The sequence below is a fragment of the Mchenga conophoros genome, linkage group LG13, assembly GCF_057382185.1.
Source record: "Mchenga conophoros isolate Kocher_MC1m ecotype Shallow Benthic linkage group LG13, M_conophoros_male_GT1.1, whole genome shotgun sequence".
NCBI lineage: Eukaryota > Metazoa > Chordata > Actinopteri > Cichliformes > Cichlidae > Mchenga > Mchenga conophoros.
In genome coordinates this window covers 19,116,618-19,137,356 of record NC_140538.1, presented here as the reverse complement: position 1 = coordinate 19,137,356, position 20,739 = coordinate 19,116,618, and the positions used below count along the sequence as shown (strand labels likewise).

The window sequence follows — 20,739 nt, the reverse complement described above, 5'->3', positions numbered from 1 at the left end:
CCTTTATCTCAGCCCTCTGTTGACCATCCATCACCAATCATTAAAAACTAAACATCATCAGGTTTGTTTCTGCATGATGTCGTTACTCTGAATAAACACAACAGGTTAAACCCCACAGCAGACCGACTGCATCTCATTGTTGAGCTGGTGCTTATCTCACTAATTTCAGAAATGCCTGCCGTTTGTGTTATTGATATTAATGCATTCCCAGGCTTTTAATCTCCAAGCTAAGTGCCAAACTTAACTTCAGTCACTCGTGCAGGTGGGAAGAATCATTTGTATGGAGGGCCGTGAAAGGTCCTAAGACTGAAGAGGCTGTCTACAAAACTTTGAAAGGCAGTTTAAACACCACAGCCCACCCGAGTATTGTTCCTGACCATGAGAAGTAATAAAGCATAATGTATATACATAATACAGAGGCAGAACAGTATGCATCTTCTACATATATGTGATATCAAACTTATAATCAAAGCAGTAAGAGCAACAGAGAAGAGACAACTTGCCCAGGAAAACCACTTTATTTCATTCTCACCCCCAACTTCCATAACTTACACGCATTAAAGGTTTCACCATTTAATAATAGTCCTCAAGTGTAAATCAATGCATTCTTAGAGGAAAATAAGCCACTATGAACTGTAGACAGTGTTGCCGCATGCTGCAGTGAGCAGCAGCTCCAGCAGAGAGCGTCTGTGCAGTCACCTGGCAGAAAGAAAATAGAGCCACCGTGGCGCTCTGTGAGACGGTCGAGGACCGACTCCTCCAAAGAGAAGGCACGCATTTCCAAAAACAGTTGGCATTTAATACACTGTCTACACAGAGTTTCCTGATGAGTTACAGTCAGAGCTCGTCTGGATAAAAATGACTAGAAAATGGCTGACAAAGGTCATTTAAAAACAAGGAAGGATTATTCAAGTGAGGTATTAGAGCAAGATGTAAATTACTATACCATCCACACAAGGAAATAAAACACATCAGGCTACAGGAGGTCGTAAATACGTAAAGTGACGTGTGGAAAATGCAACGCTTTCATGGTAAACAACGACAACAGACATACAGTGCATTTCACGATACAATGATGTTTAAAATACAAATGGCTTTGAGTGCACAGGAAACCTGCGATATACTGTTAACATGGCTTTGTCAGCTTTTTGTTAGGTAGACAGACGTGAACCTTAACACGGTCGTAACAAATGCATATAGAAAAGTTATGAATAATTATGAAAAAATCAGATTTTTTTATTAACTCAGAGGAACAAACACGTAAAGTCTCTTTGCCGTCGTCGACAACGTATTGCTCAACTTAAAACACGCAGAGACGCTCTCAGTGGGACGATGTGGAAAAACAAAACGCAACAGGTTTTGGCAATGACTGACGATTTTAAAGGTGGAAGTAATGATTTACATTAGTGGAACAAGTTCACTGACAGTCCTCCACTGCGAGCTCCAACAGTGTTTCTTGACAAAAAAGGCTGAGCTGAAAAGAGAAAAGGGGGAGGGGCTAGTCTTTCACAGATCCACAAATATACTTGTTCTTACGGCTACATTCACAGTGAGGAAACAAAAGATGAATATTTAAAATAAACAATGTAGCTGGTGTCACCCGTATGGGCCCGTGTAGAGGACTGCATGTTGTTCGACCAATGTAAAAAACAAAAACAAACATCACCTTACACGAGGGGGAAAAGTGCATTTCTTCCTGATATGAGACTTGGCATGAAACAAGACAAACATTACAACCAATACCAATAAATCAGTGCACTTAAATGATCAATCAGCAGCAGGCTGTGCTCTTTAGTACAGCAGCCGACCGTGATCGTTGCATGTGTTTTTAGAGTGCTTGGCACACTTTGCTCTCAGAAATAATTAGAACTAAACTGGCCAAAGACCAAAGAAGAAGAAAACAGCATGCAAGGATACTAATTTGGCTAAATCCGATGAAAGGAAGGAGGGGTTATTTTAATAGAGGTATGAAGCTATTTCAATAACTTTTGGGGAATATAATACTTTAACAAAGGTTTTGTCATTTCAGGTTGAGGAGAGAGCAAGTAGCACAAAAGGCTAACATTTCTCAGTGTCTCCGGTCAAACAGTCAAACAAAAATATCTCTGAGCCTTTTATCACATACTGCTCTGCATCTGGAGCATACATTGTGTCGCGATACAGGAAAATGGCACCGTCTCGAGTCTTTTGTGCGTCTCATCGTGGCAGACTGGCCTCGATTTGTTAGGGAAAAATGTTTACCCACAGCCAGCCCAGAAGCGTCCCACACACCCAGGTTCTCACGTACAGCTTCCTGCCCTTTTCTGTCAGCAGCATTGGCAGTGTCAGTCCCCCAAGGATGACCAAGGAGGGCAGGGTTTTCGAGAGATTCAGCGGAGAAGGTTTGCCCTCACCGGGGAACTTGCATAATTTGTCGGAATCCTGCGACTCGTAGAAATTGGTCAGCAGCCTTTGAAAAGAAAGAAAAAAAAAGTCTCATGAAATCAGGATGAGGAGAGAAAAACATTTGAGACTATTTTTGTCACTTTCACATCTTTCTTACAGACTAAGAAATCACACATGGTCTGTTATACTACAACAAAGGAATACCAAAACAAATGTTTTCTTGTCATTAGTATAACAGTAAATAAAATTAAAGTTTATTACAGTGGAATTTACAATACAGGTAGTGAGCTACCAGTACTTTTATATGCAGTTTTACACCTTTGACCTTGATTTCTTCATCACGTAGAGAGAGAGAGAAAAAAAAAAAAAGACTTTCTTAAAACACCTCATGGATTAAAATGTGCAGGTCAACTTTTTTTTTGAAGCAGAGAAAAAGGGGACATTTATTTCTTTTTACAGGTTATGAAGCTGAAATGAGCTGATCTGGACCACTTAAACTTAAGTGTACTTAGACCATGACGTAAATTGAATTTGACACCACTGATCTAGACCCTTCTCTGTCTGTGCCCACATGGAAATGTCACAAAACCATTATTCAAATGGTTTCTTCAGAGGTAATGTCACATAATCACACCAGAGAAACCACAAAAGAAAACCTTACTTTTCTGTGTTTCTCACAAAAAACGAATAAGCTATCCGCGACGAGCTGTCAGTGTAAAGACAATTTAATTAACGAGCAAATCGGCGACCACATTTGACCCAATTGTACACGTGTGCCTGAAGCAGCCTTTTTTTCTTTTTTTTTTTTTACTTACTAAACTGTGTGCCAAGAAGCAATTCTTATATACAGTTTGTTGTCCACAACTACATAAAGTCAAAACCACATTGTGTTCTTTCACCGTCACAACAACCCTTAGACACGCTTTTCTCAGTTTGCCAACATGTGTAACTGTTTTTGTTACGGGTCGATTTGTCGTTTATGTATTTTGTTCACAGGTCTTGATTAACAAACGATCTTTATCTAAATGAGAAAGCTTATTAAAATAAATGATTTATTAATTATTAACTTCATAATGACTACCTGGTATTGTTTTATTAGTAATTAATTAGTTAGCATCGTATACAAAAAAAGAAGAGATATGTAGAGTAAATAATTATGTTTTCCAGCTGGAAACCTGTGAAACAAAACCCTTTGTTATATTTTACTGGTTGAATATTAAGTTGGTACTGTGTTAATTTATTCTAACTACAGAAACACAAAGTTAAGGTTTATCTCTCTGTAACAGAGCGGTGGCACACAAAAGAAGTCGTTTTGCAAAAACACCTCGCAGCTCACATATTGACTAGATGACATGCAATTTCAACATGATTAATTACTCCACACACAAGTGCGTGTACATGCTCTCACACACAGGTACGCACACACTCACCGGTCCTTGATTTCGAAGCGATCGTGCAGCCATCTGCGGAAAAACGCCGGCTCCGAGGGAATTTCTTTTATGTCCACACGGTCGAAGTGTATGTGGATGCGGCGGCATTCTTTGCAGAGGAATTCTGTCAAAGAGAAAAATAAATCCATAAAAAGACCAATCAAAAACAGGAAAAGCCTGTCAGTGCAACGACACGTACAGTAAGCACTTAAAAACCAACACGAGGTGACAGTGATGGACTGGAGCTGCTGTGATGCAATTGCCCAGTAAAGACCAGTAAAGGAAGGAAATCACTTAAAGGCAATTCCAAAACAGTCACTGGTGTTACATCATATGACACAAAAGACAAAACATCTTTCCAAATATTATAGATTTAATGTTTCAGTTTCAACTTTTCTTCATACAATATGTTAAAATCCAACTGTCAGTCTGCACTTAAGCAAAGAAACAGAAAGTCACACGTCTGAGGAGGTCATATATAAAAGCGTAACCAAGTGTGAACGCTCAAGGCTGCTCGTCTATCCCCAGAGACCTTCAAGTTCCTGTTTCCACAACATGCAATATCATCAGGAAATGTGGCACTGAGGCCAAAAGAGGAAACTTGATCGAAGTCGGCAGCGAAAGACTGCTGGAGAGAGCACCTCCATCAGCGGCTGCCCGGATTTAAATTGACCTTCGCACACAATGTGTGCCAGTTTAACGAGTGTCGACAACTCGTTGACGGCTGAAGGCACGAAAATATTTTTACTGTAACGCACAATAAAAACGCCGGAGTCATTCTTAAGGTGCAAAGCAGTGTTGGTGCATTTCCTCCTCGTGCTTGCGGGGGGTTAAATCCTGTTTTTGGGTTTCTTGGCTGCAGACACTCGTGTTTGGCACAGAGAGGCTAAAAGACTCTTAAAGCGTTTCATAAATCAAAGCTCAGTCTCAATGACTGCATGTCATGTGTGTTTGAGCAGAACAATGCTGCAAAACAACCTTTAAAAAACAACCACCTGGAAGGGAAAACAACTCTGCTGTGAAGTGACAAACAACTCGCTATGATCCAAATATCTTTATTAAAAACAGAGAGGGAATCTTTGATCTCGCGAGTTGAAAGAAACCGATTGCTACCATGAGCGGTGCAGTTACAAGTTGGACCATAATATTTTAAACAAGGATAGTCTTTACAATTACACTTAAAACTTCTCTCTGATAACCTGACAGCTTAACAACAGCCTCCCTCACATGCACCAATACATCTTTGGTCCCTTATTTACAATCACAGTGAGAAGCTGTAAAATACTAAGTCAACATACCAACTGACCTTCAGATGTCACGTCTCCTTCATTTATCATAAAAAAGGGACGGGTCTTCATCTGGCCATGAAACTGCTTGTCAGTCTATTGTCAAACTAATTTTGACAATGAAAAATTGGGAACTTCGTATAAAAATTGCTACAATTCAGAAACACTTCATGGATTTTATTATTTTTCTCTCTTATTCTCTTTCATTTAAAGCTGAACATGTGCACTTCAATCACATCAACTGATTTAAAAGCTGCGGTGAAGTACAAAAGAAAAATTGCAAATATGTGTAATCGTATACAAGTAGTACTCCAGAAGATAAGAACGTAATTTGTAATCACCGGTAACAATCAAGCATTTGTTCTTAAGTTATAATTTAATCAGTTTAAAGATTTGTGTTGTTGTTTTTAATACACTCAATAAAAAAGGGATATAAAACTTTATTTGCAATAGCATTATCCCCCCTCCTTCACAGTCAATGAACAAATCCAAGTAACCAATAAGTTAATAAAGTTATTTTTAAGTCTCCACATTTTGGCTGCTACCATTTTTTAAACCATGTTTTTGTGACTACGAAGGAAAAGTCCTGGACCACATGCTAATGTTGTTGTAGCGATGCAAAAACCACCCCTTATTTACAGCTATCAAAACAAAAAGGCCTCCCACAGAGGCACTGAAATGACTGCAATCAAATCAACAAGCCATTCTGATTTGAAATGCATTACATTTAATATTAAGAATGTGTTTTTTGTTGTTTTTGTTAAGTAAAGCAGGAATTGGAGCAGCAAATATTATAATTTCTATTGTGCAGTAAATCACTAATTTGTCTTCTCTCAATTTGCAGCTATTAAAGGACTACAGAAATATGCTGAATGCTAATTTAGTCACCCCGATAAGAAACATTTGCTTTGGCAGTCTTGAGTCCCTTCCAGTTCCTTGTGAAATCACCAGCGTCACCTTCGCCACATGAGGCCAGGAAGTGCGTGAGGACAGGAATGCTTTTCTATTCTCTGTTCTGTTTTCTAGAAACACACAGATGTTTATTCCTGAAACGGGATGTTTTTTTGTTTTTTTAATTCATTCAAAGAGCGCTTGTTGAACAACTGGGAACACGGAATAATCAAAGGCTCCAAAACACCGAGTCATGTTGTTTACAGGAAGGTGTGACTGTTAATAGGTGATGTTTGCTGTGTGATTAATTACCGGTGGCGTCGTTTACAATGTTGAAGGACTAATAATACTCCGTGTGTGTGTGTTTAAGGATGCACTGATTAAGAAGAAAGCAAACTGAGGTCGCTGTTACGGGCAAACCAAAGCATATCTCGTGCAACAACAGCTGCCGTCTACAGAAATAAAGGTGCACGTAATCAGCTGTAACGCCAACAACAGAACCCCCACGACTCGTGTCTAAAACAACATGCCTGCATACCTGGCATCGCTGGTGCAGATCTCCTCTGCCCGGAGCTGTCCAGCGTTCCCTCGTAGGCCACAGTGACGTCATACACAGCATCCAGGTGGCCCTTCATAGTATCGATGGCTACGTGAGCTGCTTTCATTCTGGGTGTTAGAGTGTGCTTCAGGACAGTGAGCCCTGTGAAAAATATGTAAAAACCGTCATAAATTTGTTTCTTATCAGCACATGCAACCAGTGTTTTACATATTACAGTCCCGGTGTCTTAGTGATTTATGAGCCACGCAGACGGCTCCTCATACACGAGTGTGCATGGGAACCTTTGTTGTGCGCCATCTCCCCATCTCTTCTCATTTCCTGCCAGCTCCACTGCTCTACTGTAAAACAGGTGACGGCTAGAATCCCCCGCAAAATGAAGAAAAACAAATGTGAATGTGGCTGTTTGAGATATTCACAGCAAAGCTTGGTGGATCCTAGGTTGGTGTGCCACCGTCCTCTGCTCACTAATGCCACACTAATAACAGATAATGTCATGCGCACATGTCAGCGCTCCAGAGCGATTTATTTGGATTAATGGGGGAAGGTGATATTCAGTGCCGAGGCCGAGATAGTCCTAATCTCTGCAGAATCGAGGCTGTTTGTGAGCAGAAAGCAGCACAAGCCCCTGAACTGTTTCAGTTCATTGCACTTCATGGTGGTGCCAAAATAACAAAGCTGGTGGAACGTGGCTACTTCTCAGCGCAGCACCAGTATTACAATATTTTTTATTTAGTGAGGTTTTTACCTGATATGTTTACTGTTCCATATAATCTTTTATATTCATGAGCATTTATATGGCTTTCTGAGTCCTTAATCCTACTGAATCCAGGTCTGCTTCTAGTTTTATACAGTTTTTCTCATTTGTTAACGCTCAAGAAAGTTTTATTTGCAGGTTATGTTTTAGTGGTCAAAGAAGGTCTCAGAACTAAATTTAAGTCAGCTGTTTTACTGACTGAGTGGGCTGAACTGAATCAGTATGCACAAGTACAGCAGTGAGTGGCTGCTGTTATGACTCTACCTTCTTTCGCAGCAAAAGCCTGACTGTCAGCGATAACATTCTTGAGGTCTGGATTATACCGAGTTCCTTCAGGGAAGATGACGAGGTACATCTATGAGGAGAAAAAGCACATGAAATCAAAGACAGTTTTCTAACAAATGTACTATTTGTTGAGAAGGAATCTGTAAACCCAACATTGTTTAGGCTTAAAAGAAAATGAAAACATTTTATCGGGTTATCTCGATTCATACCAGTTTAGATTCCAGCTAACCTGAAAACAAACCCTGCTTCCCAGGCCCCAGCTGTATCGGATTCATCTACTGTTGCCCAACCTGTGCAGATGCCTTTATGACAACATTTGCACCAAATGAAACTATGCAGCAGTTTGAACCAATGTGAATTACTGGCATCCGCAGCCAAGTGGGATTTACCGATTCCAGCCAAACTGAACCATTTGTGAAAATCTGTGTCTTTATTAATATGATCGTACGTTTCTTGTCTCAGTTTCCAAATTTTTGTTCCATTAACAATTGATTACATGAACAGGAACTATCAGCAGTGAACTGTGTTACACAGTTTTCACAGTGAGCCTTTTGGAAACCATGACGGCTTGTGCTACAACACACACATACGCACAGGCAACACTAATCCCCCACAGTCAAATCCAAAAAAGCGATTAAAAGCAAGTCCTTGCACCGCAGCAAACACACAAAACAAATGAATCTCAACACATAAAAACATCCAGTTATCCATTTAGATGGAGTAAAAACTGCTGCCTGTTTCCCACGGCAGAAAATAAAACATTTTACTGATACAGAACAAAACAAATCCTGAAATATTTATAACTTTAATTTCAATTACTATCTTGTTTTCATAAATATTCCAGGAGGTAAAAAAAAAAATTAATGTGTTGAAATGGTAATGGCTTCAAATGACCTTTGAACAAAACATTTTGGATTTTCCGTTTTAAGAATATAATTACGTGCAATTTAAATCTTGAAGCCTCTTTTGTTTCAACTTAAGAGACAAAAAAAGATTTACATTCAGGAAATACTTGAAGATGTGTAGTTACCGGTGCTCCACGCTGAGTCTGAGCAAGGAGCTTCTTCCTCATCGCCTTTTCATTGAACTTTGAGCTTCGTTTCACATAGATTCCCCCGTGCTAGGTAGAAGAGAAAAAAAAATCCAAATGAGATTAATAGAGTAGTTAATTAATAGAGAAGCTGTGGTTCAGGTCTACTAATCAGAAGGTTGGTGGATCGTTTCTCGGCTCTACTCCGTGTCAGAGTATCCTTGGGCAAGATGTTAACCCTGAGTTGTCCCTGATGCATACATCACAGTGTTGATGTATTACAAAACAAACAAACAAAAAACATTTGGTAAAAAGTGCGTGTATGAATAGAAGTGATTGGGTGAGTGAGACTTAAAGTGCTCTACTGAGTAGAAAAGCACTACATATGTTTATAGCAGAGATTTTTTTTAATGCTATGGAACACAATTGTGCAAAATGAAGGCTGCGTTTAGAGATGGGTTTGGTTTATTATGTTTATTACAGATGGTGTGACCCCAATGCTAAGTGTGGTCTCTTGGCTTAGGTGTGCTTTCATCAACAACAAATTGAGACTTTAGAGATGAGACGAAAGCTTTGCTACAAACCAGTCACCACACACAAACAAAAACAAAAAATTCTTGTGTCAAAGACTCTTCCTGTTTTAGACAGCGTTCTCACATGTTAGAAGAGTGTTTGTGGTAATCACCCGGCCACACTGGGGTTAGCCTTTTTTATTCTGAGATCTGTAAATTCCAAGCTGAGGCTGCAAACAATGCAGCGCATTCAGAGACAACTCCCTTCCACTCTTACAGAGAAGAAATGCAACTTAAACATGTTGATGCATACATACATACACCTGGCGAGCATGGTAGAATCATTTTGTTTTTTTCCCTTGCCCCAAACCAGCCCTTATATCCATCTGTGTATGTGTTACTGTGGCAAAATATGTCAGGTTAACTACCATGATGTCTTAATGATCCAAGATGAAGTGACGAAACTTTACAGGTTAAGTTCAAATGGAATGCCAACGTTGCAGCACTGGTGTAACCCATGAGCACTCATGTTGTATAATAATGCAGTAAATATCAGTCACAGTGCCAAGCTGGTAAATGCTTTTATACTCTGAGCTCTCAAAACGCAGTACACACCTTGCCCCATTAATACAAGCACTTTTTTTCTACTCAAGTGCTTTTTATATAACATTCACACACATTCATACTCCAATGGATGCATCAGAGAGCAACTTGGGGTTAGCAGTATCTTGCCAGCGACTGGAACCACCAACCTTCCTGTCTACTTCCTGAACTACAGCCACCCCAGATTAAGCAGCTGGTCTCTTCTTAATCTTAAAAATGACCTCCTCATACTCACACAGATACATTACCTCAGAGAAATACCATCCATATAGCGGCAGCCACTTGAGTCCATCTTTAAGGACATATCTGACATGACCCAGAGCGCTCTGCCTGATGGCAAGCATGTCAGCAATGATCCAGTCAGCTACAACAAAAGAAAGGGTTAGATATTTGAATAGTGCTTTACATTGGACTACATTTTATAAAGCTTGATATTCAAATTAAGTACCTGTGCATTGATGATTTGACAGGTAAACCACATTCTCCTTGTTCTTTGGTATATCGCCATAAATAACAATCTACAGAAAAAGAAAAGAAAGCAGGTTGAAGGCAGTATACGTGTCAGCAAAAAGGTAATTTTACATCACTGTAAAATTAACATTTATATTGTTTCATTAAATGTTAAAACTTGAGTCTTTGCAATTAATCCTAAAGAATTTACTCGAACACTACAGCACATTTAAGAAGCCTTCATTTGAGGATACTGCAATGAATTTATGAGATTAATCATTTTCAAAGGCAAAGGTCAGCCAGCTACACCACTGTACGTGCCTTCAGTAAACACACCTTAACGTACGAAAACCGCCTATTGTTCTAGGTGTGGCAACAGCAGTGCCAAAGAATGCAGACTTTCTTGCAATGTGTCTGGTCCATCTGGTTAACTGGGCTGAATGTGTACACACACTCTTACAATGTTATATATTTACCCCAACAGTTCTAACAGATACAGAGACCTGAAAAAGTGCAACATTCTCCACAGACTTTAATCCGCTGTAAGTTGAAAACCTGCAGACATATGCACCCAGAGGCAGCTGTATCTTAAGACAGTCTGTTTTTCTATTCGTAGACTAGATATTAGTAGGTAAAATAACCCAAACACAAAGTGGAGGATCACCCACCTCAACTCCTGTGTAGTTTTCAAAGAAGAATAGGACCATACTCTGGTAGACGCAGTACAACCGGTCGTCTATTTTGTGGTACAAACTCGATGGTAAGATAGTTGACAGCAAGCGCCAAGCCCCCCATGACAGCAGATAAGCCGGGGCTGTCCCCAGCATAATCGTAGCAGGAAACCAGTACCGCAGCGAGTATGTGTGCACAACCAAAGAGAGCAGCATGATTGCACCTCTGGCTCCACTGAAGTGACAGAAAATCCCTGAAGTGGACTGTCAGCGCACGCCGTGATTAAGTAGCAGTGCACCCTGGGTATCCCACAACACACCTGTCCCAATTTCAGCACACCTGTCCCGACTAGTCAGCGGAGGAAAAGTGAGAAAGCTGCAGCAAGAAGGGAATGAGGAGCTAGTTGGCTAAAGCTAATTTTAACCTTGTGTGCAAAAAAAAAAACGCAGTTTGTCAAGTCGGCTCAAGCGCTTAAAGCCGTACAGCAATGCATAAACTTAAGCTGCAGTTATCAAATATTAGTACGGACATCTCAGGACAGCAAACCGGAACACGTCCTCAGCCTGAACTCTGCACGTTTACTACAAGTTCAGAAAAAAAGGCATTAGCTTAACTACTCAACGTGCTCGCCAACACAGGAAGTTTTACCAAACGCTACATTTGACATAAATATCTTCTCTAATCGAGGAACCATGACCAAGTCAAAGCCAAAACTCGACCCTGGTGCTAAACGGAAAAAATATTTCCTACTTTCTTCTCTAGGTCCTCATCTTTACCCGGTTAGCTGTTCTCAAACTAGCTTCTTGCACCGCAAATGTCACACACGCCTCCCTACGCAATGACGCCGGGTAAAACCGACTGGCCACGTGACGTAATAGGGGCCAGCCAATCAGCGACAGTGCACCACGAGAACCATATGCTGTAACATTAAAGGCGTATGCCGCGTTTTTTGGTTTTCTTTCCAGCAAAACCCCTCATTTTCGTTTTCTTGTTTGAGAACATGTGGCGTCAAAAGTTGTCTCAGGACACACGTGGAGATTGCTTAATATGATATGTGAATATATTAACGCCATTAGTACTTATTTTTTTAAAGTAAAGATAGTAATAGTAATATTTATAGTTGGAAATATAACAGAGCTTTCTGTTTATTTTATTTTAAAGGGAAGATGCACATTCATTAATAGGAACACTGAGGCGGATGATGTAAATATTGGCAGATTTATGCAGGTGATATCTCCAGTGCCTGGCATAGTGGGTTTCTCTTTCTATCTATACACCAAAAATGCAAAAGCACTACACATTATTCTGCTGGAAGGAGCCATCAGAAGATGGGAACACTGTGGTCATAAAGAGACGGATTTAAATAATGCTCAATTGGTACCAAGGGCCAAAAGTTTTCCAAAAACATATCACTCACACCATTACACTCTGTACCCTGAACTGTTGATACATGGCAGGATAGATCCATGGTTTCATGTTGTTTACACCGAATTCTGATCCACCAGCTGAAAATGTGACTCATCAGACTAGGCAAAGTTTTTCCAATCTTCCATTGTCCAATTTTGTAGAGCCCATGTGAATTGTAGCCTCAGTTTTCCATTCTTAGCTTAGAGGACTGGCACTGGATGCAGTCTTCTGCTGCTTCTACTTCAAGGTTCAATGTCTTGTGCTTTCAGAGATGCTTTTCTGCACACCTTGGCTGTAATGAGTTACTGTTGCCATCAGTTAGAAGCAGTCTTGCCATTTACTTGCCAACTCTGGTTTCAACAAGGTGTTTTAGCTAGGGAACTAAAGTGAATATTTTCTTTTTCAGACTAAGCTCTGTAAACCCCACAGAGGGTTGTGTGAGAAACTCCAGTAGAGAGGCAGTTTCAATTACTCAGATCAGCCCAGATCAAATCACATTTGCTCCCCATTCTGTTTGGTTTGAACATCCACAGGTCATCTTGACCACATCTACACAACTAAACACACTGGGTTGCTGCTATGCGATTGGATGACCAGTTACATTTGTAATAACACGCGGCTGAACAGGCGTACCTAACAAAGCCAGTGAGTTATTCTAAAAACTCAGACACAGGAGGACATGAGGCCAATTACAAACACAGAAAATGTTATTTAGGTAGGTGGGTATAGTATGCCAGGTATGTGGTGCTTACTAAGAATAGACTGAAAGCCCAGATCATTTTCTGGGATTTGAAAAGTATTTACAATCCTTTCTAGAATATTCTGTTTTTTAAATCATCATCTGCAGATGATGATAAAATTTGCTAACCTAGCATGTAAATGGAGTCAGAATTTATGATGCTGACTTTGGCGCTGCTCTTTAGTTTACTGAGCTTGGTACGAAGCTCCAAAAGTGATCAGTTAAAATGGCAACATCTTCCCTGTATTACGTTTGTGTTTCTAAAAAATTGTGACAGTTGCATTTATCCACCTGTATTTATGTAAAAGTGTTTATTTCCCTGTCTGCTGTGAAAAGATGATAAGTGTCAGAGTCCAAGCTGTGAAACATCAGGCTTGTCATCTGTCATCCAGTGCCCCTGCTGAGTAAACTCCAATCACACTTCTTCAGTTCACTGCTGAGTTTTGACCAAGACCAAGCTGTTACACTCGTGGAGTAATCATTTCATTACACTACAACAAATCAATAATACATAAGATGACAAAGAAGCAAAGAAAAAGAAGTTATTTTTATCGTACATTTTGATCCAGGAGTTCAGGAAACAAGGTCCAAAATCAATTTTTTGTAAATAAAGTATTTATTCAAAAGAGATATTGCAAAAAAAATTATAATCACACAAAATTTACTTTCTAATTACAATGTCAAACTGGCTCATTAAGGATTTTTAAACTCACATTGTCTTATTTTGTTCCTTTTTACACAGTAGTGCTTGCTACTTTAACCCAGGACAGTAAATAAGTTAGGGTTTCACAGTAACTGAGATTATTTCTTATTCAACAGTGCCAAAGGGTTAACAAAAAATCTATGAACACAAAAAAAGATAAGAAATCTGACCAAGATGAATACTGCATGGAAGAAATGAGGTAAACTATACAATCGCACACCATCACACATTCAATTGTTAAAACTACACTTCATGCTCCGAAAAACAGGAAAAAGAGAGAAAATAAGAAAAGTCAGTGGAGGTCACTCCAGCTCATAGTTATCGTATGACAGCTGCTTCAGATGTGTGATACTGTCTGAAATAAAACCACACAAAACGAGACAAAGTTAATAGGGACATGCTATTATAGTGACATGATAAATCACAGAACTGAACAGAATATGTCTCACCCAACACCCACTGCTCGGACAGGATCCTGCTTCCCTCTGGCCTCCTGCCGCTGTATTTCCCTATGCAGATTCCCGCCTGCCGCACAGTTTTGCAGACTGTCCCTCCACAGAGCTCAATCAGCTCCACCAGGCTCTGCGTGGGCGGCTGCGAGTGCTGAGACACAAACATGGCAGGCTGACCTTGGAACAGGTCCTGCTGGTGCTCCCCAGCAGACAGGTGCCTCTGGAGACGACAGATCTGTGAAGAAAACGGACATTCAAATGCTGCACGGGTGCATTGTTTTTACTATGTTTTCCTGTTTCAGAAAATAAGCTTGAGACCTTTATACCAGCCACTTAGTTGCGTACACCTGAGCAGCTCTTCAAGATCAAGATAAAAAAATTATATCTCAGCGTCACAAATAAGGAATAAAGGTGATTAAAGCAACTTTAAAGACAGCACGGTGAATTTTTTGCAGGCAACCAAATTTAGGCTTTATAGAAAAGGTTGTGAAAAAAAGAAAATATCCAGTGTGTTGCAGTTCTCTTTGTGAAAATACTTTGTTCACGCCAGAACAAATGGCAAGACTGCTTCACTTGGGCTTTAGCATAACTGAACGCAAAACATATCAGAACTTGAAGTAGATGAGCTACGGCAGCATTAGACTACACCAGGTGACACCTCTATCAGCTAAGAAGAAGAAACTGAGGCTACAATACACACAAGCTCACCTAAATTGGACAATAGATGATTGGGGAAAAAAACTTGCTTAATGAGTTTTGGATTTATTTGACTACATTCAGATGGTAGGGGCAGAATTCAGTATAAATATCATGAAAACACGGAATCTGCCTTGAATCAACAGTTCAGTCTGTTGCGATGTGCGGGGAATATTTTATGCTTGCGGCCATACCACCGTGAGCATGCCTAATCTCATCTGATCTGCAGGAGTTCTCTACTCACCTCTGTCCACTCCCCAGGTATTTATGTACTACTGCTGCATGTCATTAAATTTGTCTTCTCATTTCCATAATGCATGTTCTCCACCAAACAGTAGCAGTAGAGAGCTGCGCCTCCCTGAGCCTGTTTCCGAAATGACCTGTCCTGAACTGAATATTATCTTTACCCATTCTGGCCCCCTTAGTATGAAGTGAGTATTATTTAAAGGCCACAGCCTACCCAAGCGTTGTTGCTGACCATGCCCATCCCTTTACGATCACTGTGTACCTATCCTCTGATAACTGCTTCTGGCAGGATATAGCAGCATGTCACAAAGTTCAAATCATCTCAAACTGCTTACTTGAACATGACAGGGAGATCACCAGATCTCAGTCCAACAGGACACCTTTGGGATGTGGAGCAGTGGGAGATTTGCATCATGGATGTGCTGCTGAGAAATCTGCAGCAAGTGATGTGATGCTATCGAGTTAATATGGACCAAAATCCCTGAGGAATGTTTCCAACACCTTGTTGAATTGGTGCCATGAAGTATTAACGCAATTCTGAAGGCAAAAGGTCTTCCAACTCATTAATAGTAAGACGTAACCTATGACGTGCCAGTGAGTATATGAAGTTAGTGCCAGCAGCTTATTGGCATACCTCAGCACAAAAGCTGGAAACAAGACTTAGAAGCTATTCTGGCTCTTTAACAGCAAATCCAGAGTTCATTAAAATGTTTTGCACAAAAACAGAAGTGTAAAAGTTACAGCTCTGCATGTGTGGCAGACTTTGTTGTCTGTTTCTTGATGCTGACTCAAATAAAGAGACTCCAGGAATTAATTAGCATAGTAATGACAGTTTTTTTGTAATCCAACTTCTGACAGAGCAAAGAGCATTACTCAAAATGTCTAAAAGCTAAATTAAAGGCACTGAACCTGCCACATCAAATGTTTTCCACTTTTAACATCTCATTCATCACAACTATACATAATGACAGAGATTCCTTTGCAGAAAAACTCATTGTTAACTTAAAAGATGTGTCATCACTCTGCCTGTTAAATCTCTCTTACATGAAATAGTGGTTAACATCAGGTGCTACTAATTTGATATTTGATATATCTTTTATTAGTTATTGGGCTCAGTTCTAAATGAAAACAGGACTCTCATTAACGTCATTAGCAACACCCGTGTTTACCTATTGTTTCGTGTTATAACAGCGGTGTGGATGAAGTCTATGAGCTCTAATGGGGATTATATGACTTTACCAAACTGGATTAATAAGCACAAGCATGTTCACATCATTTTGCCCTGTGATAGCAGTAAACATGCAGGTGCTACTAGCACCATTAACCATGGATTAATTATATTCTAGTCTCACAACAGTTAATGACAGATTAAGAATGAGCCATCATGCACAGTTTCAGGGCCCTGAGGAAGAAGCAATTTATTCTTAATTCTTTTCATTATTTAGTCCTGAGATTTATCGACTGTGACGTGTCAAAATGCCATCTGCGGGGGAAAAAAGGTCTGTGAGGAAGTGAGCTGTCGGTTTAGTACAGTATAAACTGTACATGCCCACACAGTCATGAAAAGGGGACACAAGCAAAAACACCACCACAATCGCTCCACGGTGGCCAAGCAGAGACAAACACAGAATAATCATGAACTCATATTGTGTGACTTTACAAGGAATTATGAGTCAATTTAATCTCCCGATGACTGCTCACTAATCCATCAAACATTGTTAGGTTTTTTGGCACACTTCCCAGAATTCATTGTGTTCAGATTTTCAGGAAACCTTTGTCCCTTGTAGTTCTACCAAGATTTCAAATGGAAACTTGATAAATATGAGTCACAGCTTTTCTTTCTCTGATAAACATGAAAACAATTCTCTCCCTTTTAAAGATCAGTGCTGTCAACCTACACGGCACTAAAAGAGGCAAATAGAGCACTCTTCCCTGAAACCGCTTTTACATGATACTAATGTGTGCTGCCGCCGATGAATAAATTCAAGTCAAATTCAAAAATGTTATTCATCTGTGGAGCAAATTAAAGTGTCCACTTTGACCCTCAAAAATCTAATTTGCATTCATCAGAATCACAAATCTGATTCCTTCAAGCCAGTTTCAGCACTGAAGTACTGAAAATAGCCTGAAGGTGGCTGCTGGAGATAAAGCAGCAGTTTGGCTGGGAGGCACACACCCTCACGGCCTAAACCAACGCACAATCACTGCAGCATATGAGACCAATTTAGACAGCAACAGCAGACATTTGCAACCCACAGCTAAATGCTAAACCTCACTCAAATACAGTTTATTGCAGTAGAAAATTGATAAATTCTGATCAAACTCTGATACATCCAAGTAACTCTAATCGGATTAGAATCACATAAACTCAGGTAAGAACAAGTTGAACTACAATCCCAACCTCTGTGCCTTGTTTCATTTTTTTAAGCTCACCTTGTTCTCAGACTTATTTGAAGCTCTTTGCCTGACTGAAGCTGTGATTTTCTTGGAGGGTCTTTCTTTTCAAGTTTGGTAACTGATGCTCTAAATTCTCACGACAGTTCTGTACAGTACGCAGCAGGGTTCAGCTGATAAACTGAAGGGGCAAACGGCTCTATACCAAGTCAAATACATGCAAAAAACAGACTTCAAGGCTTTAAGTCTTTATTCACAAAATCAGACACTGTTGAGGAAAGAGTTCAGGAAATAGCATCACATTAAATTTAACCCTCATTAAAGATTAAAAGACTTTATCTGAGCTATAATATGGGAGGAAAAACAGAAGCACACATATAAGAAGAAGTTTGTCTATCAATTATTTCGCCTGCCATTTATGATGAATGACAATCACGGTGACAATGTAGGAGCAAATAAGCAAATAAGTCCCCAGTCAAAGGCTTAGATTGGTCCATGATCATTGGTCATGAAGGAAAATGTGTATTCCCCATACTGTGGGCAAAAACATCCTTGTTATTGCTCTGGTCTCTAGAATATTGGTGAGGTTGCGTGGAAGTGACAGACTTCTCTACAAACACTGTCCAGCTGTTGTCGGAGCTGTAGAGAAACAGTGAAAAGTGTGACACAAACGAGAAACAGAGACCATCTACCCTCAAAGTAGTTGCAGATAGATTTATCATAACTCACAATTCTGTTTGTATCTTATTAATGTCGAACATTAATACCAATTTTTAAGGGTAGAGACGAGCTAAAGCCCACTGCATCAGTATCAGCATATATGCTAAAACCTTTTTTTAATTTAACATAATGTGGAAAAAAATGCTTGAGTTAATTGATAAACAGCGCAATCGCATATGAAATGTAATCAATAAACGTAACCCATGAAAGTCCAAAATCTTTTTTAAATTTAGCCAATCTCACTTTCTAGGTCTGGTTCTCCGACACGTCGAGATCCTCTATTGGTGTGGTTGTTGTTTTTATATTAATGCCTAGAACTTTTGTTCTGCCCCCCTGAATTTGTGCGTTTGTGATGCACGTTGGATCTGTTCCAGTGTATTAAAAGATAATCCTTGACTTTCATTTTTGGGAAGTTGATAAAGTCCCGTGAATTGAGTCTGACATAAAGAGAAGCTGTGCTGTCTAGAGGTGCAGGAGGCAACCTTGAAGGGGAAATAAGGTCAAGTTAAATCAGGTAAGGTTTTTGATTTGTGCTTCTGACTCCAGTGAAACAAAGCAGACAATGATGAGGAGTTTCTACAGTAAGCTACGACTAACCAGATCCCCCCTTTTTCACATATATTCATACAACACTTTATTCTATGGACTTGAATTGTTTTATATAGCTCACATTCAAACACGTTCAAACTAATAAGCATGCATTTGGGCTGTGGAAGCAAGAACCTTTTTCACCCCAACAAAATGGTACTGATGCCAAAAATGTACAAAATTGTAACACAATGGATGAGCTGCATTTTATTACCTTTTATTTATTCAAATTTTACATTTTTTTTTGTAACGTGAGAATCCAGAGAGGGCAGTGGAGGCAAACAGACAGCATGAGCAGCGCTGTAACCAGGATGAATAAATTAGCATCCTTGTATAATCAAACACTTTGTGTTCTCGACAGCTCAGCAGACTTTACATATGTTAACAGCATAAGGAAGCTGTATAAATGGAGCAGTAATAAATTCAATTAATGAATGGTCCCTGGACTGGATGTATGTTTAACTGAATCACTGTTGATGTTCCTGCCCTTCCCTTAGTTTTCAATGACGGTAAAATAAACTGAAATACTGAAAGTGATGCAGATCAATCTACTGCGTGGGTGATTCAGCCTGAACACCTGAAAAAGTCAATATTTTTGCAATGACTGCATGTCCTTCCTCTTTGGTAATGTGCTTAAAATGTGTAACATTTCCTTTATACCATAACTATTACATCAGGCTACTTCCTACAATTCTGTTTTGGTATTTGTACTGTCCCATGAAAAGGTTTGTGAACGTCGAGTGCTCATAAATGTGGTCTGAACGTCATCTAAACAAATCAAACTGGATCAAATTGTCATGGTCTGGGTCTGATGACCCAGAGCTCATGTATTTCTTGTATATGTTTTTCCATATGTTATGGTGGTTTTCTCTCCCTTTTTGTCCTTTCTCCCTGGGTGCTCCCGGATGTTTTGGGGTCGCTGAGGGGACTGCGATCCGGAAGTGTTCCCGCACTGGGGACTGCTGCACCTGCCGCCCATTAGCCCTCACCAGCTGCAGCTGATGGCTTCATGAGGGGCGCCTTATTTAAGAAGGTGGCGGAGCCCCAGTCGGCGCGGGATTATACTAAGTCGAACCTGTTAAGTACCTCCGTAGATTAGTGTGTTGTGATCGGCTTCGCTACTAAAGGCTGCCTGCTGAGCTGTGTGTGTTTTTGTGTCACCAGGAGTCGGGAGTCAGGAACGTCGTCACGAGGGGAAATCACAGAGTGGAATCGGGTTTTTGGAGTTGTCACCTTTTCACTGCTATGGACACGTGCACTGTGTGGGATTCTTGGAGGAATCGCCACAGGAGTCACAGTGCTTGAATTGTATATAGTTGTCGTTTCTGTCCACTCGCCATAAATAAATCCACTGTCCTTCACTTGAGTCTCGCGTTTGGGCCCTACTTTCTCTACAACTCCACGGTCTGCCGTCGCAGCCCGTGACACAAATAAATATTTAACAGCTGTACTATTCATGTAAATCTACAATTATCAATCTGCTCTTCTCAAGAAATATTGGCTGGTATGCACCATGCCTCAATTGCAACATCTTTGACAAAACCATATGAGAAGCATTACAGTGATGCTCAACGATGGCAAACATCTACAAAAGCATTTTGAAAGACCAATGTATTCATCGCTCCACAAGTTTTCACAAGAAAATGTAAGGGGAGAGCTACATGACCTGCTGCTTTGTAGAGGCTGGATGGTGCAATGAGAAAATGACCCAGAGGTTGAAAACAATGAGAAGCAGTGTTTAGGAAAACTGAACTGAGATGTTGTCGAATGAGCAACTCAGTGAAATTAAATGTTCAAGCAAATCATCCCAGAAATAATGATGACCTAAAACAGTCTTGTAGGAGTGATGGTTCAACATTCCTCCTACTTGTGGTGCAGGAAACATTTGATGGAGGCTGCTGCAGCTAAAGGAGGTTCTGAGTTACTGAACTAGTTTA

At 40.1% G+C, this 20,739-nt stretch overlaps 2 protein-coding genes and 1 long non-coding RNA gene across 5 annotated transcripts in view; 1 reads left to right on the top strand and 2 right to left on the bottom strand.

The window, feature by feature from the left end:
• Positions 1–499: 499 nt before the first annotated feature.
• agpat5 (1-acylglycerol-3-phosphate O-acyltransferase 5 (lysophosphatidic acid acyltransferase, epsilon)) lies at positions 500–11,697 on the bottom strand. Its single transcript, XM_085297040.1, has 8 exons — positions 10,854–11,697; positions 10,184–10,253; positions 9,984–10,099; positions 8,621–8,710; positions 7,570–7,660; positions 6,531–6,692; positions 3,816–3,939; positions 500–2,449 (listed from the first exon to the last, which is right to left on the bottom strand). Exons 1-8 carry the CDS (start codon positions 11,070–11,072, stop codon positions 2,224–2,226), a joined length of 1,098 nt encoding a protein of 365 aa, XP_085153166.1. The 5' UTR covers positions 11,073–11,697; the 3' UTR covers positions 500–2,223.
• A 1,947-nt stretch (positions 11,698–13,644) lies between these two features.
• mcph1 (microcephalin 1) overlaps positions 13,645–20,739 on the bottom strand; it is a 36,379-nt gene continuing 29,284 nt past the window's right edge. Inside the window, exons 14-15 of one of the 3 annotated variants that reach the window (XM_085297037.1) lie at positions 14,156–14,393; positions 13,645–14,061 (exon numbers count right to left, since the gene is read on the bottom strand). In XM_085297037.1, coding sequence (XP_085153163.1) covers positions 14,009–14,061; positions 14,156–14,393 — 291 coding nt within the window. In that variant the 3' untranslated portion in view covers positions 13,645–14,008. Of the gene's footprint in view, positions 14,062–14,155; positions 14,394–17,761; positions 18,134–20,739 lie in introns of those variants that run through there. The other 2 variants (XM_085297038.1, XM_085297039.1) reach the window with 2 other exon arrangements.
• On the top strand, positions 19,770–20,168 carry LOC146561182 (uncharacterized). The gene is made up of 2 exons (XR_014888026.1): positions 19,770–19,879; positions 19,967–20,168. It is a non-coding gene; the product is annotated as an uncharacterized LOC146561182 (long non-coding RNA).